Genomic DNA, 17818 nt, shown 5'->3' with positions numbered 1-17818 from the left:
CAAAGATCAGCCTGGGCTCCAGAGGGTTACAATGTGGCCAGGGAGGGAGTGAAGAATGGACTTCGGAGAACTAGGAGGGGCCACGAGAAGGACTTGGCGAGTTGGATTCAGAAGAACAAACTTGAAGAACAGGTGGATGGCCAGAGTGAGAGTCTGGGCCGGCCAGAGCTAAAAGAGGCAAAATGTTTGGAGTCGGTGGACTTTGGGGGAGATCCGCAATGAATACTTTTCTTTAGTAATCAGCAGTGAGAGGGACCTTGATGCTTGCGAGGGCAGTGATATGCTGCAACATGTTGACATTGAGAAAGAGGATGTTCTGGAATTTTGAAAAGCCCTAGGATAGATAAGTCCCCGGGGCCAGATGTGATATACCCCAGGGTTACTACGGGAAGCAAGGGAAGAGATTGCTGCACCTTTAGTGATGATCTGGGCATCCTCACTGGCCAGTCCTCACCGGAGGAAGTACCAGATGATTGGAAGTTGGCAAATGTTATTTTCTTGTTCAGGAAAGAGAGTGGGGATGACCCTGGGAATTATAGACCAGTCAGTTTTACTTCACCGGTGGGCAAATTACAGGAGAAGATTCCTACAGACAGGATTTACAAGAAGCATAGTCTGATTCGGGAGAGTCAGCATGGCTTTGTGAGGGGCATGTCGTGTCTTGAGCCTGACCCAATCCTTTGAGGATGTGACAAAGCACAATGAAGGATTTTTGGTTAGGCACCTGGTAGGGTCACTCAGCATCATGGAAGCACCAGTAAGATGACATGGACAACTTTGAAGGACTTTCGTTCAACAAAAGTAACGATTCATCAAGGCTATACTCACCGCGATCCACCAGCCACGTCATGCACAAGGAGTTCAACTTCTCATCAAAAAACTCCACTCCCTAAACAGGTTTTGACAAAAGAAAGAATGTTGATAAAATAACCCCTCGAATTTCTAGTAGAACATGCCAACTTGCCACATTTGCATTCTAGCCGTCTTCACCTTTCGCTACTTACCAGTACAGTTTGCTAACTCCTTTGAGCCAATGGTGAAGGGGTCACACAAGAAAGACTGGCAACGTGCTCTAATAAACTGCACAAAACTAGATTGTGCCGTGGCAGAAGGCTACACAGAAGATACCCTATCTAAGGTACTTGCATCTAGTATTTTGACTATCCTTAATTAATTTCTTTGTGTCAATACCAGAACTATGATCCATGAAAAATAGGAAAAATCTTAAAAGTGTCCGATGGTTTAATGCAGACAGTAAGAACGTTACTGACCACTATCGGTGGCGTAGCAGTTGGCCTGACACTGTTACAGCTTGGGAATTCTGATGTCACCTGTAGGGAGCCAGTACATTTTCCCTGCGGAACGCGCGGGTTTCCTCTCACAATCCAAAGACGCACCAGTTGGGAGGTTAATTCATCACTGTTACCTGTCCCTGTTTAGGCTAGGGTTGGATCAGAGATTGCTGGGCAGCACGGTTCGAAGGGCAGGAAGGGCCTTATTCCTCCATGTACCTTTAAATAAATAACCCAGTGAATCCTATGCTACCACATCCACAGCAGGGTGCTATTTCAACTTCACCATTTAAACGTAATTATGCATGTGCTGGATTATTTAGATTACAGATCCCACACTCCTGACCCGCATAGTATCTCTCTTCGTCATGACAGTGCAGCATTCTACATTCACGTCTCCCATGTGGTTAAAACATTCCACTTTCTACATTCAGTCACTGGGAACAAGTTAGCCTTTGCATAATTCTCAGGTTACTTTGCTTCATATCCAGCACAGCTAACAATTCCCAGGGTAACCACGTGGCTGAGTAGCCCAACCACAACCTCTGCCCGTGACTCTGACTCAGACCTTGACAACTCTTTACCATAGAAAGTACAGCACAGAAACAGGCCCTTTGGCCCTTCTTGGATGTGCCGAACCATTTTCTGCCTAGTCCCACTGACCTGCACAAGGACCATATCCCTCCATACACCTCCCATCCATGTATCTGTCCAATTTATTCTTAAATATTAAAAAAGAACCCATATTTACCACCTCGTCTGGCAGCTCATTCCATACTCTCACCACTGTCTGTGTGAAGAAGCCCCCCCCAATGTTCCCTTTAAACATTTCCCCCCTCACCTTTAACCCATGTCCTCTGGTTTTTTTCTCCCCTTGCCTCAGTGGAAAAAGCCTGCTTGCATTCACTCTATCTATACCCATCATAATTTTATATACCTCTATCAAATCTCCCCTCGTTCTTCTACGCTCCAGGGAATAGTCCTAACCTATTCAACCTTTCTCTGTAACTGAGTTTCTCAAGTCCCGGCAACATCCTTGTGAACCTTCTCTGCACTCTTTCAACCTTATTGATATCCTTCCTGTAATTTGGTGACCAAAACTGAACACAATATTTCAGATTCGGCCTCACCAATGCCTTATACAACCTCATCATAACATTCCAGCTCTTATACTCAATACCTTGATTAATAAAGGCCAATGTACCAAAAGCTCTCTTTACGACCCTATCTACCTGTGACACTACTTTTAGGGAATTTCTATCTGTATTCCCAGATCCCTCTGTTCCACTGCACTCCTCAGTGCCTTACCATTAACCCTGTATGTTCTACCTTGGTTTGTCCTTCCAACATGCAATACCTCACACTTGTCTGTATTAAACTCCATCTGCCATTTTTCAGCCCATTTTTCCAGCTGGTCCAAGTCCCTCTGCAGGCTCTGGAAACCTTCCTCACTGTCTACTACACCTCCAATCTTTGTGTCATCAGCAAATTTGCTGATCCAATTTACCACATTATCATCCAGATCATTGATATAGATGACAAATAACAATGGACCCAGCACTGATCCCTGTGGCACACCACTAGTCACAGGCCTCCACTCAGAGAAGCTATTCTCTACTACCACTCTTTGGCTTCTTCCATTGAGCCAATGTCTAATCCAATTTACCACTTCTCCATGTATACCTAGCGATTGAATTTTCCTAACTAACCTCCCATGCCAGACCTTGTCAAAGGCCTTACTGAAGAAAATCTACTTTGTGTTTGCACACCGAAACTGAGAGCGATTTGCTTCCTTAAAACCAAATACATACTAAATCCGGTATGATACAGGAGAGCTTAAGTAAGCTACAGAGAGTTATAAAATTAGTCAGCTCCATCGTGTGCTCCAGCCTCCATATTATCCAGGACATCTTCAAGGAGCGGTGCCTCAAAAAGACACTGTCCATCATTAAGGGCCCCACCAGCCTCTTCTCATTGCTACTACCAGAAAGGAGGGACAATTTGTCTGAAGACACACTCACTGATTCAGGAACAGCTTCCTCCCCTTTGCCATACGATTTTTGAGTGGACACCGTACCCATGAACACTACCTCACTACTCCTGCTAGTTACTGACACAGAGGAGGAATCTACAACAACCAGTTTACAACCAGCACGTCTTTGGGATGGAGGAGGAAATCGGAGCACCTGGCAGAAACAGAGATGAGGAGTGATTTCTTCAGCCAGAGGGTGGTGAATCTGTGGAATTGATTTCCATGAACAACCGTGGAGGCCAAGATATTGGGTATAATTAAAATGGAGGCTGACAGGCTCTTCATTAATCAGGGTGTGAAAGGATATGTGGAGAAGGCAGGAGAATAGGGTTGAGAGGGATCACAAATCAGCCATGGTGGAATGTTGGAGCAGACTCAATGGGCTGAATGGACTAATTCTGCTCTCAAGGTCATTTGCTTCCAAACAATTGGTTTATTGATCATTACAGAATATCTGTCTGGTGCTTCCCTCTCCCTTCCCCTTTTCCCAATCAAAGATTCAAAGGTTCACTTATTTGTTTTCAAACATCTCTTTATTGCTTTTACAGAATGAAAAATAAACACATTCGATCATCCATAGGTTTGAAAGTGCAACAAGGTTAAAGAAAAAGGGAAAAATAAAATACATCAGAAATAAAAGGAAAAACAACGCACAAAAAAAGCAAACACCCGGCCATTAAAACCAAGCTGTCAGTTCAATTTGTTACTTTCATCATCCCAAATATTGTTCTCCAGAAACTTGTGGAAAATATCCCAAATTTCCCGACATTTGCCAAGTTTGTTTTTCTGTGATGTAGTTGATCTTTTCTAGAGCAAGATACGAAGTCACTCCTTTCAGCCATTGTGAAAGTCCACTGGTTGTGGGTTTCTTCCATGAATAGGCTATGCAACGTCTGGCTTTCAAAAAACAAATATTAAGCAGAGACCTTGCATTTTTGGAGGTTACAAAGTCCTTTGGATGAATGTTCAGAATACATAATTTAGGATCAAGGAGCACCTTTTTTCCAATAATCTGACTAATCAAATCCAGCACCTTCTTCCAGAAGCAGATTATCTGGGGGCACTCGCACATACAATGGAACAGAGACCCCTTTTAGTGATTACATTTAAAGCATGTTTCTGGAATGTTGGGGTTAAAGTGACGAAACCTGACTGGAGTAATGTACTGTCTGGTTATCCGCTTAGAATGAGTGTTCACTGACTGGGTTTGAACGAAGGAACAAGCTTCTGACCACTCTTTTTCTGACAGGTTCTCATGCAAATCAGTTCTCCATGCTTGTAGCATGTTGTTTGATGACTCTTTGCATTTACTTGCAAACAATTTGTATGTAGCCCCCTGGTAAGCCTAGACTCGCTCAGCTCGCTTTCGTCTAGGGGGAGCAGCCTTCAGCCCCGCCAAACGGGGAGATCAGGTCTGTGTGGATGCTGTGTGATGTACCCCACACCGCCAATTAACAGACAGTACGCCATATGCCATTAAATGATTACACTTTATAAGTATTTCTTGCTGATGGGTTAGTAGAAACAAATAGAATAAAGGTGCCAAGTCAGTAACTATCAGTTCGGTGCACACTCGTTGGAGCTCTTACAGAACCGGGTCCCCCTTCCTCCAATCAACGTCCTCTGAACTCCGCCAACTCACGAATGGGACCACCCTCGGTGATCCACCAAACACTCCACACGAGTCTGTCCTCGCCTCCTATCCTCGCTGAAGACCCTGGGCCTCGGACTCCTGCTCGGGGTCCGTGCCGTTGCCCAGCTTACGGCATCTCTCTCCTCGCGTCTCCTCTCTCTGTCCCCATCACGCCTTCTGCCCAAAGCCCACGAAAAAGAATAGCTTACAGACACACAAGAAAGAATACCATCTATCCCAATTGGTTAGCAAATGAATACAATTCCTGTATCAGTAATTATAACCCAAACAAGCTGCTCTAGAGAACCACTGTCTCAGCAGTTAACAGTACAGAGAAGCCATTTTATTAGCCTTAGCAAGTAACATAAAAGAAGAAACCCTTACATGTATAATTCAGACACTTGTCCCCTAGCTTCAGATAATTTCAGAGTGATGTCTTCTAGGGTAAATAAAGGAGGGAGCTTCAAACTGTAACTTTGCCTGGACATAATAAAACTTTGCAACTAAAGGCATTTAAAAAAGTGTTTTGTTGGAATTCCATATGTGGCCTTGAGTTCTTCAAAAGACATAAGTGAATTGCCATTATAAAGATCAGACACCTTAGCTATGCCTCGGGGCGACCAAGTTTTAAAACTAGGATCCGCTCTGCCGGGCTGGAGCTATCATTACCAAAGGTAGGAGTAAACTGGGATAACTGTGATGTCTCACCCATTTACGCAAGAGCATCGTGCCAAATCATTGTTGTATTTTTTAAGAAAGGGATTTTAGATTGTGTGACCAGGTTTTTCTTATTTGCTGAATACATATATAGTTCTAGAGGGATATTGATCAACTGGGATTCCATTGAGACCCAAGGAGGGGAGTGATCCTTAACAAAATAAAACATTCCTGCTCTAATTTGGGCCGCCCAGAAATACCATATAAGATTTGGTAGCTGTAAGCCACCTCTATCATACGGCAGATATAACAGGGAAAGCCTGAGTCTTGGACATCTATTATTCCAGATGAAATTAGAAAAACATTTCTTTAATAAATAAAAGAAAGAGTAAATAACTACATAGGGATTGGATAATTATGTCTGCGGGCAGGAGCAAGCATGAACAAATTAGGATATAAACACCTGCAATGGTTGATACTTAGGCTTATATACAACATTTTGGACCAGTGGAAATGGTCCAGAAGGGTTATATGGAAACTATTATTACCATTTTTCTTAACAACTAATTCCATTACTTAGCCTAATTGGTTAGATTTACCACAGTACATAATTATCTATTTAAATGTTTATTTTCCTTTTATATCATCTCAATGTGTACTTAAGAATGTATAAATAATTGTAGTTTTATACATATAAAAAAATGGAAAATGTTATATGTGTGAAAAAAGTACGTGATATTTGTGAATTCCTTATCCAAATAAAAATAAAATAAAAAAAAAATAAATAAAAGAAAGATGATGGAGGAGAAAGTGGGATAGATTGGAAAAGGTACAGGAACTTCAGTAAAATTGACATTTTTAGAACGTTTATGCGTCCAATCAAATTTATGAGCAATTTCGTCCATCTGTTTGTAAGTTGAGTAACTGAGTCTGTGAGAGGTTTATAATTAGTTGGGATAATTTTACCAATAGTAGGAGTAATTTTAACACCCAAATAGGTAAACCCTGTTCTGACAAAATTACGTCATCCATGTACAGGGCTATGCGATGTTCTACATCTCCTATAGTTATTCCTGCTATGTTAGCCTGTTTTCAAATTGCCATAGCAAGTGGCGCAATGGCCAGGATAAACAGGAGGGGAGATCCCTGTCTTGTTCCCCGTTGGAGTTTAAAAGATGCCGAAAAAAGCAGGTTAGTTAAAACTTCAGCCTGTGGGTTAGAATACAGAAGCTGTATCTTAGAAATTTTCCCCCTATTCCACTCCACTCTGTCGAAGGCTTTCTTGGCATCCAATGACAGAATAGCGCTATCGGAGCTTCCAGATTTTTCATAAAGTATATTAAGCACTCTTCGAATGTTGTGGAAGCCCTGCCTTCCCTTACAAACCCATTTTGGTCAGGGTGGACCATTTTTGGCAAGAGTGGCTCCAGCCTCCTAACTAATCCCTTACAGAGAATTTTGAGATCATTGTTCAGATGTGAGATTGACCTATAAGATCCACAAAGGGATGGTGGTTTTCCAGGTTTTAACAGTAGTGTGATTGCTGCCATATTAAGAGAGGAGGGAAGGGATCCATTGTCAAATGACTCCTGATACATATCAAGCAGAGGTGGTATTAGTTTAGTCTTAAAGATTTTATATATTTCAATCGGAATTTCCATTGGGCCCAGGAGTTTTCCCTCCCTTCATGTTAGTTATAGCTGCAGACAATTCTTTAGCCTCTAAGTTAAACTCCAGTGATGTCAAGGACGTTTCATCTCGGGGTATAAATTGTAACAAGTCGAGAAATTCCGTTTGTATTTGTGGAGCTGAATCTGAATATTCTGAGCTGTACAGATCTTGGTAAAATCTCAAAAAGATATTGTTTATTTCCTCTGCGACAACCGTTGTCACCCCCTCATCTGATTGTATGGAGTTTATTGCCCTTTCTGTTTGTGTCTGTTTGATGTGCAGGCCAAAGGTTCACTTATTATCATGTACAACTCTGAAATTTGTCTTCCCCAGATAGCCATGAAACAAAGAAAAAACATGAAAGTCATTGAATGGCATCCTGATCATCAGCCCCCCCCCAAAACCACCCCTCCCTCCACACAGAAAATGGAACAGCAACAATCCCAGCCCACCCCCCACACAAAAACTAACAGAACATTTTACCCTGAAACACCCTCCCCTCGCACAACAAAATGAAAAGAAACAGACAATATAAAAACAGAATATAAAATCCCCAAGTCTGACAAAGTCCGCAGTCCTTAAACAGGGGTCTAAACCTGATTGTCTAAACCAGGGGTTTCCACCCCTACTTGGTTAATGGTCAATTAAAAAAAAGGTTGGGAGCCCCGAGTCTAAAGTAAGACTACCCATGTCAGTGGGCTACAAGTATAATTGTTACTATCGCACATTTGCTTCTGGTGCAAAAGGAAAGAAGATGTTCAAAGTTATTTCCGTCTTTAAACTAAAGTATCAATTTGATATGGGCAATCATTTCCATTCTGCAAATCATCCATATGGAAGCATTGCTAATAGACTATAAAAACATTTTAGAATAAACCACCCACCAGCAGCCCTGCAAGAAGAGGCATGTACTCGATTATCGCAAGGCGCACTCTCCATTTGGCATCTTCTGCTAATTCTACAATGGCTGGCAGGAGAGACTGTGCTAACTGGTGAATTCCAATAACTTCATTCACGCAGTCCAGATTGGAGATTATGTTCAAACGGACCTCAGGGCACTAGGAAGGAAAGGCAATTTTCTGAGTACAGCAAAGGTGAAAAACATTCATACTGCGAACGCTGTCTGACAAACACACTGGCGCTCCCCAGACTCTCTGCTTTCAAAGTATCATCTTGGACATTTATGAAATATTAATCCCACAAAAGAAATATGAATGCCACTTTCACACTTACAGTACTTAGGCACATGCACATCTAGCCAGGGTGCCAATGACTTTTGCACAGAACTGTACTTGCCAACGTGCAGTGGAGAGCAAGTTTGTAAATCTGGCGGGAGCACAGGATGTTGGGAATGGTGAGAGTGGAGCACCCACGGGAGGGGTGTGAGAGAGGTGGCTGAGGTGGACTGCCAGGGGCAGGAGGGTGTGGTGCGAGTGGAGACACACTCAGCCCTGAGAACACAAGCAAGGGCATTTGATTCCAAACAATTGGTCTATTGGTCATTACAGAATGTCTCTCTGGTGCTTCCCGCTCCCTTCCCCCTTTTCCCAACCAAAGAGTCAAAGGTTTGTTTATGATCAAAGCACGTATCCAAATACAACCCTGAAATTTGTCTTCTCCAGATAGCCACCAAGCAAAGAAAGAAGATGAAAGTCACTCAGAGAGAAGCATGAAACCTACACCTCCCCAGCCCTGGTACAAAAAATAATGGCATCCTGATCATCTGATCCCCAAAACTACCCCTCCCGCCACACATAAAACGGAATAGCAACATTGACCCCCCCCAACCCATCCCCCGCACAAAAAACTAACACAGCATTTTACCCCCAAACACCCTCCCCTCACACAACAAAACGAAAAGAATAAGGCGATGAAGAAAACAGAATATAAAAACCCTAAATCTGAAAAAGTCCACAGTCCATAAACACAAATGCAGAACCAGGATATCATCCTACGCTATCACCGACATTCACCAAAAGAGGGGGACAGGGACACAACTCCCCTCTCCCTGCCCCCTTCCCACTCTCAGTCCACATCAGAGACCCATATCAGACATCTGTGAGGTTTATCATCACTCACAGATGTCAAGAAATTTGATTTTTTTTTGCGGCAGCAGCACCACAGTGCAATATATAAGAATTACTACAGGACCGTGCTAAACTCAGACACCCTAGCTATATACACCTAAGACTTTTGCATAGTACTATACATTATGGTCCAAGTTATGGTCACACGAGCAGTATGCCAGAAATTCGAGAGTCAGTTAGCAGAAGTGAGTGCAGTTGCTTTTATTAAGGAGAAGGTTCTTGGGAAGCTGAAAGTTTTGAAGGTAGTCGCAGGGTTCTGAAAGAGGCAGCTGTAGAGATTGGGGAGGCATTAGTAATAATCTTTCAAGAGTCATTAGAATCTGGAATGGTTCCAGAGGACTGGAAATTTCCAAATGTCACTTCACTCTGAAGGGAGGGAGGCAAAAGACATGAAACTATAGGCCCTTCAGCCTGACTTCAGTGGTTGGGAAAATGTGGGAGTCCATTATTAAGGACGAGGCTCCCAGTACTTGGAGGTGCATGGTTTCCTTAAGGGGAAATTACAGGCAGGATAGACAAGGGAGGGTCAGTGGATGCTGTTTACTTGGAGTTTGACAAGATGCCGCACATGAGACTCCTTAACAAGTTAAGAGCCCATGGTATTACAGAAGATATCCTAGTAAAGATAGAAGATTGCCTGACTGACAGGAAGCAAAGAGTTGCAAATGAAAGGGGCCTTTTCTGGTTGACTGCAGGTGACCATTAGTGTTCCACAGGGGTTGGTATTGTGACCGTTTCTTTTCAAGCAGATGTCAATGATCTGGACAACGGAATTGATGGCTTGGTGGTCACATTTGTGGATGATACCAAGATAGGTGGAGGGGCAGAGAGTCTGTAGAAGGACTTGATAGATTGGGAGAATAGCAAGGCAGTGGCAGTTGGAATATACTGCACTGACCGAAAGTGTTTCTGGTAGGTAGGATTCCTCAGCCTTGGGCGGCAGCCCGCTTAGGAGAGGGAAAACCCTGATTTTAAACCTCCACTGCCTTGCAGTCATGCCCACCCATGGGAAAGGCTTTGGGGGTAAACCCCTAAGGCAGTTTGATGTTGTTTACAGCTTCACTCTGGCAACCTCTGCGATGACACTGGTGCCGAGCTGTATTGGCGCATGCCCTTCCCTTCGACAACATGAGTGATGTGGAGAGGGGGAGCCTGCTGCATGGGAAGAGCCGGTCCTTCAAACCTTCCTGCCCAGGAGAGGACACAGTCCACCAGAGGCACAAACCCATCATCCCCGGGATCGAAGGGTGCCTACTACCAGAAACGTATGGCCATGCACTTTGGTAGAAGGAGTAAAGACATGTACTATTTTCCAAATGGGCAGAAAATTCAGAAATCAGACGTGCAAAGGCAATTGGGAGACCTCGTGCAGGGTTCCCTAAACGTTATCTTGCAGGCTGAGTTGGTGGTACGGAAAGAAAATGGAATGTTGGCATTCATTTTGAGAGGACTAGAAAAGATATAAGGGTAATGCTGAAGCTTTATAAGGCATTGGTCAGAACGCAGTTGGGGGTATAGTGAGCAGCTTTGGGCCCTTTATCTAAGATGTGCTGATATTAGAGAGGGTTCACGAGAATGATCCTGGGAATGAAACATACAGGAGGAGTGCTTGACGGCTCCGGCTCTGTCCTCGATGGAGTTCAGACGGGAAGGAAGAGGGGTGAATCTCATTGAAACTTATGGAATATTAAGAGGCCTAGAACAGAGAGGAGGTTTCCTGTGACCAGAGGGCACAGCCTCAGAATACAGGGACGTCCATTTAGAACAGAGCTGAGAGGAAATTTCTTCAGGAAAGGGCGGTGGATCTGTGGAATCCATCAACGCTGAAGGCTGTGGAGGACGAGTCATTGGGTATACTTAACGTGGAGGGTGACAGGTTCTTGATTCGTCAGGGTGTTAAAGGTTACGGGGGAGAAGGCAGGAGAATGGGGCCGAGAGGGTAATAAGCCAGCCATGATGGAATGGCTAAGCAGACACGATGGGCTGAGTGGCCTAATTCTGTTCCTGAGTCTTAATTTATTGTCCGTTCACTCTCCCTGAGTGCAGGCGAGCTCCTCGGGAGGGCCATGGGAGGAAACAACGGTCATTTTGTGAAAAGCTGCATTTCACAAAAGAAAAACACTTGAATTTCTGTGTTTGAGAAATCTTTCTGCACCTTTGGCATAAATAGATGCAAGATAATAATTACTATTAAATTATCCAACAGTTCAAATCATGATTCGGCAGGCTTTTTTCTTGATTTCATTTCAAACTAACAAATAATTCAAGGCTTGAATTAACAGCTGCCAATTTGAAGATGTACACTTTGAATCTGTCAGCTGTGCCTGGAAAATCGAGGCATTTCTGACATTTGGGGAATCTTTTCGGGTGTAGCACATGAAGGGAATCAAGTCTGCAGACATTGGAAGTCCAGAGCAATTCACCTAAAACGCTGGAGGAACTCAGCAGCTCAGGCAGCATCTATGGGAATGAGTAAACAGTCGGTGTTTCAGGCCGAGGCCTTTTATCGGGACTGTAAAGGGAGGCAGAAGATGCTAGGATATAAAGGTGAGGAGAGGGGAAGGAGGCCAGCTGGAAGGTGTTAGGTGAAGACAGGTGGGTGGGAAAGGTCAATGGCTGGAGAAGAAAGAATCTGAGAGAGGAGAGGAGAAGAGAGTGGACCACAGGAGAGATGGAAGGAGGTGGGGACCCAGGGAGAAGTAATAGACAGGTGAGAAGTAAAAGCTCAGAGTGGGGAATTGAGGAAGGAGAGGAGAGGGGAGAGATTTTTTTTACATTTTTAAAAATAATCTTAATTCTGTAAAAATAATGAAAGAATGCAAATTTCCATATAAATTAAAAAAATCCAGAATTTGCACATGCAACAGTTTTGTTTAAGTTCACGCCAAAATAAACAAGGAACTTGATGGATGGAGAAATAACAGCTCCATCACACCATTAACCGATTCATCTTTAATCCAATATGCACTCAGATTACAAACCAGCTCACATCACTGCTTCTAAAGAACGCACTGCACATTTGCTCTTATCTGAAGCTCTCAAACTAAAAGAACAGTTCGAGAGACTCCGGTGGAAGAAACAGTTGTTATTCCATTCATGATTCATAAAAACATAAGAAATCGGAGCAGGAGTAGGCCATCCGGCCCATCAAGCCTGCCCCGCCATTCAGTAAGATCATGGCTGACCTGTCCATAAACTCAGCTTCACCTACCTGCCTTTTCCCCATAACCCTTAATTCCCCTACTATCTATCCTCTCCAGCCCTTTACCTTTCCCACCCATCACCTGCCTTCAACTCCCCTCCCCTACACACCAACCTTTCCCATCACCTGGTCTACCTATCACCTACCAGCTTGTACTCCCCCCATCCTCCCAACCTTCTTATTCTGGTGCCTTCCCCCTTCCTTTCCAGTCCTGACGAAGGGTGTCAGCCCAAGGGTTCATTCCCCTCCATAGATGCTGCCTGACCTGCTGAGTTCCTCCAGCATTGTGTGTGTGTGTATGTGTGTGTGCACGCGTGTGGCTGTGGATTGCCAGCATCTGCAGAATCTGTGATTATAACACTTTAGAATGCTGGACATCACCGCACAGCTCCAAGCAAACGGCAGTTACAATGTTTGTCAACAGGAAAGAAAGCAGATGAACATGGGCCAACTGCTGTCCCCTTCCAGGAATCGATATCAGTGAGAGTAAAAGCCTAGACACATCAGTCTGTGTTGCAACACGTCCCATTCTGGCACACTTATCCAGATACCTGTATCTTGTGGTGGAGCATGGACTGCTCGTCACCTTCAGCAGATGTACAAGTTCCAGAGATGACAACCAACTTTTTGATCGCCTAATGAACAATAAGCGACCTTTCCTCAGCACTCTGGACTTGACAACAGCTTCCAAACAGCACACAGAAGAAAGCTCTCCATTGGTGTTAGCCTGATTTCGGTAGGCTAATCAAATATTATCCACGATGGCCACCAGTCACGCAAGGGGTATGTTAAAGTTTGTACTTCATGATAAAATTACCTTATCTTTGAGCTGAGCCAAGACCAGGGGAAGCAGGTGCTCAACAGTGCTGTCCTTGCCCAGGATGGTGGACAAGCCCATAATAACAGAGGCCAGAGCTGACTTCACGTGTTGATTGGTGTCAGACACAAGTTCCTGGAAAAGAAACACAAAAAATGATCAAATGAAAACCCAGACAGGTATCTCAGTCAACACGCACAAAATGCTAGAGGAACTCAGCAGGCCAGGCAGCACCTACAGAAATGTCGACTGTACTGTTCCCCATAGAAGCTGCCTGGCCTGCTGAGTCCCTTCAGCATTTTGTGTGTGTTGCTCGGATTTCCAGCATCTGCAGATTTTCTCTTGTTTGTCATTTGATATCTCACTCATGATGCCATCCTGATCCACGTTCTTATGATCCACCTGGTCAGTCATGGATCATTCTTAAATAATTTCTTTTACAGTTTGATATTCTAGTTTATATAAATCATGGAACAGAACCGGCCCCATAACCCACAATATTATACTTAAATTCCTAATCAAGTGGGCAATCTAATCTACACGATGTCCATATTCTTCCGTTTTCCTCACATTCGTGTGCTTATCTAAACGTCATTAAAAGTCCCCGATATATCTGCCTCTACCATCACTCCAGGCAGCCAACACCATGTTAAAAAACCAGCAACACACACAAGATGCTGGAGGAACTCAGCAGGCCAGGCAGCACCTATGGAGAAAAGGACAGTCGACATTTCAGTCCAAAACCCTTCGGCAGAACTCAGCCCTTTGGGAGAGGGGGAGGGAGCAGGAGAGGGGGATGGGGAGGGAGTGGGAGAGGGGGATGGGACAGGAGAGGAGAATGGGACGGGAGAGGGGGCAAGATGTGACTCGTGCTTGGACACTGAGCTTTTCCAGTTACAAACAGTTCACACTGATAAATGGTGCCTGAATCCTCGTTTCAGACCCACCCAAAATACTGAGGGACTTTTTCCTGAAGTGAATGAGATGAGTTGCTACATTAATTTTAGATAGACTGTATAACCAGCCAAGAATTTGAGAAGGCATATTACCTTAACATACGGCAAGATGTGACATATTATGACAGTCTCCCTGCAATCTACTGGCAAGTTTTCACAGAAATCTGCAAGATAGAGTACTGCATGTTAGAGAGTTATTCTCAAACAAAACAATGGAGTCAGAGAAAAGTACAGCACAGAAATAGGCCCTTCAGCCCATCTATTCTGTGCCGATCCATTTAAATTGCCTACTCCCATCAACCTGCATCTGGACCATAGCCCTCAATACCACTACCATCTGCGTACCCATCCAAACTTCTCTTAAACGTTGAAATCGAGCTTGCACGCACCACTTGCGCTGGCAGCTCGTTCCACACTCTCACCACAATGATAAATCAATAAAGTTTAACAGATTAAGCAATTGCTGAAAAGCATCTGCCTTAATATTTGTATCTTCTCACAAGATAGTGGCAAGAGAAAACATACATTCTGAAGCACTATTTAAGTCGCACAAGGAAAAGCAAGGCCAGCACCTACAGTGTAAACATCAAGAGTCAGCACAGGTTCAATTTTGGTACATCTGTACATTTTCCCGGGAGTAAACCCCAAGGGAAAAATCCGGAGCCGGATTCTCCGAGGCAATCCTACGTTGAGTTCAACGCTGACTGGCAACTCCTGCGATGCCACTGGTACCAAACTGTATCGGTCTCTGCCGATCCTTTGGACTCATCAGATGCGTGGAGAGGGGGAGCCTGCTACATGGGCAACAGCTTACTCTCCATATCATACTGCCCTGGCTTACGTATCACGTAGACAGCTGCACGTAACATCCATGGTGGACCCTGACCAACGGAGGGCCTCGGGTTAGGCAGTCAGTGGTACAAACGTAAAGAACAGCATTCACTCTTTTTCACAATCTCACAACCTTTCAAGACTCTGCACAAGCAATGAAATGCACTTTGTAAGGAGCAGCCACCATCGAAACATGAAGTCAAGTGGCACACAATTCCTTTCCATTTGCTGTCATCCAGTTCTGGGATCAGATCAGGATGCCAAAGGGGAGGCATGCTGGCATGCTGTTCTCACTTGGAGAAGTGTCACCTGGATATGTGGTACCACATTAAATAGAGTCATAGAAAAGCACAGCGCAGAAAAGGCCCTTTGGTCCCTCTTGTCCATTCTGAACAATTCAAACTGTCTACTCCCATCTGCCTGCACCAGGACCACAACCACCCCCCCGCCCCATATCCGTACTATCCATGTACCTATTCAAACTTCTCTTAAATATTGAAATCAAAACTGCATGGGCCACTTGTGCTGGCAGCTCGTTCCACTCTCATGGCCCTCTGTGTGAAGAAGTTTCCCCTCATGTTCCCCTTAAGCTTGTCACCTTTCACCCTTAACCCATGACCTCTGGTTGTAGTCCAACCCAATTTCAGTGGAAAAAACCTGCTTGCATTTATCCCATCCATACGCCCCCATAATATTGTACCTCCATCAAATCTCCTCTCAGTCTTCTGCATTCTGAAGAATACAGTCCTAACCTATTCAATCTTTCCTTCTAAGTCAGGTCCTCCAGACCAGGAAACATCCTTGTAAATTTTCTCTGCATTCTTTCAACCTTGTTTACATCTTTCACAGGAGTTCAAAGTTCAGGGGTGTCCAGGGAAGGGGTCGCACCTCTGGTGAAGGGGCTTGTCGTGTCCATTCCGGGGCAGCTCACTCACCTTTGCTCGCCACCGGACACTCATCTCTCCCCTGTGGCTGCAAGCAGCCATTTGCACGTGACAGCAGTCTCATACTCCAGTGAGATTCGGACAAGCCAGTCCTAGCACGCAAAGTCAGCCTCAGCGGACTGGGCGGGTGCGATCTACAGTAAAGCCCAACGGCCAGGAAGGTGGCTCTGCATCGCGCTGTGGAGAGCGAGGGGCATGAAAAGACACAGAAAGCGTCCTGGTCATCCACTGCAAACAAGAAGACCCCTGTTTCTTCTGGCGCTTGTTCATACCACTGGACCCGGACTTCTGAGGCCAAGAGAGTGGAACTGCCACAGTGCAAAGGCTTTTCCATTTTAAAAACTCTCCCGCACAGGTTTCCTGTCATCGTCGGACAAAATGTGCAACCACCATGCGTACTATACACAACCTTGACATTTGTCTCCTTACAGGCAGCCACAAAGCAAAGGAACCCAACAGAACCCATTAAAGACAGAAAACCATCAATCACACAATGCGCAGGAAAAAAAGACAAATTGTGCAGACAAGAAAAGTAAGCAAATAATGTTCAGGACTGCACTGCAAAATGCCAGGTTGTACAGCTGGATCAAAGGCCTCGTCTCCACTAGGAAAGTTACAGGCACAGATTGCAGTGTCATTGCCCAGAACAAGAGTCTATTAATGAAGTAATTGATAGTTGTTTCTGCTGCCAGAAAGTTGTCACTGTGCTTCACCAACAACATCTTAAACCGGATGGAAAAGACAAGAATGAGAATTCCCAACCAACCTTTAACTTTGTTGGCCCCAGCTGCTCGCACTTCAGCCTCACAATCTTTCAACAGGTTTTGGAAAGCAGGAACCAGATCATTTTCCACAATTTCAGGACCCACGGTTTTCTGAAGCTTTAAAGGCAAGAGAAACCAAATGAGTAACAAAGATAGAGCGGGTTTCAATAGCAGCAATCTGTGCATTAACACGTGAACAGAGGAATCACAAAGACAACACCATCTTTCTTTTCCACGCTCGTGTCGCTGCTGCCATCAGGTAGAAGGTGCAGGAGCCTCAGGACCCTCACCACCAGGTTCAAGAACAGTTACTACCCCTCAATCATCAGGTAGAAGGTACAGGAGCCTCAGGACCCACACCTCCAGGCTCGAGAACAGCTATTACCCCTCAACTATCAGGTAGAAGCTGCAGGAGCCTCAGGACCCACACCACCAGGTTCAAGAACAGTTATTACCCTTCAACCATAAGGATCTTGAACTACAGGGGATCAGTACACTGAATCAATTGAGATGTTCCCACGAGCAATGATCTTACTTTAATTACTCTTTATCTTGTTATTTCATACTCTTGTTATTTATTGCTATTTATTTATATTTGCATTTGTACTTTATCTTTTATTGATCCTGTTTACAGTTACTATTCTATAGAAATTGCTGAGTATGCCCACAGGAAAATGAATCTCAGGGTTTTATGTGGTGACATGTATGTACTCTGAAAATATGAACTTCAAAATTAAAAATCTGAACTATACTTTAGCTACAGACTTCATTGCAAGATTAGTTTATACGTGATCTTGAGCATAGAAAGTGCCTTTTGTGATGGTCTGTCATTAGCAATGATAGCAGAACTTTATAAATACAATAAACTCTGTATCGTTCTAATGCAATTGTTTTCCAATAATGGGTTGGTGCCAATTTCACAAGTGCTCTGG

General features: G+C 44.2%; 1 protein-coding gene across 1 annotated transcript in view; it reads right to left on the bottom strand.

Annotated features, from left to right (window-relative positions):
• LOC140203628 (serine/threonine-protein phosphatase 2A 65 kDa regulatory subunit A beta isoform-like) overlaps positions 1-17818 on the bottom strand; it is an 83838-nt gene that overhangs the window by 16792 nt on the left and 49228 nt on the right. Inside the window, exons 8-12 of the mRNA XM_072269676.1 lie at positions 16889-17003; positions 14441-14511; positions 13392-13526; positions 8170-8343; positions 829-889 (exon numbers count right to left, since the gene is read on the bottom strand). Of these exons, the coding sequence (XP_072125777.1) occupies positions 829-889; positions 8170-8343; positions 13392-13526; positions 14441-14511; positions 16889-17003 (556 nt within the window). The remainder of the gene's footprint in view (positions 1-828; positions 890-8169; positions 8344-13391; positions 13527-14440; positions 14512-16888; positions 17004-17818) is intronic.

The sequence above is a fragment of the Mobula birostris genome, chromosome 10 (assembly GCF_030028105.1).
Source record: "Mobula birostris isolate sMobBir1 chromosome 10, sMobBir1.hap1, whole genome shotgun sequence".
Lineage (NCBI taxonomy): Eukaryota > Metazoa > Chordata > Chondrichthyes > Myliobatiformes > Myliobatidae > Mobula > Mobula birostris.
Note: the sequence above shows the minus strand (reverse complement) of the source record. Positions and strands in the feature narration are given on the sequence as shown.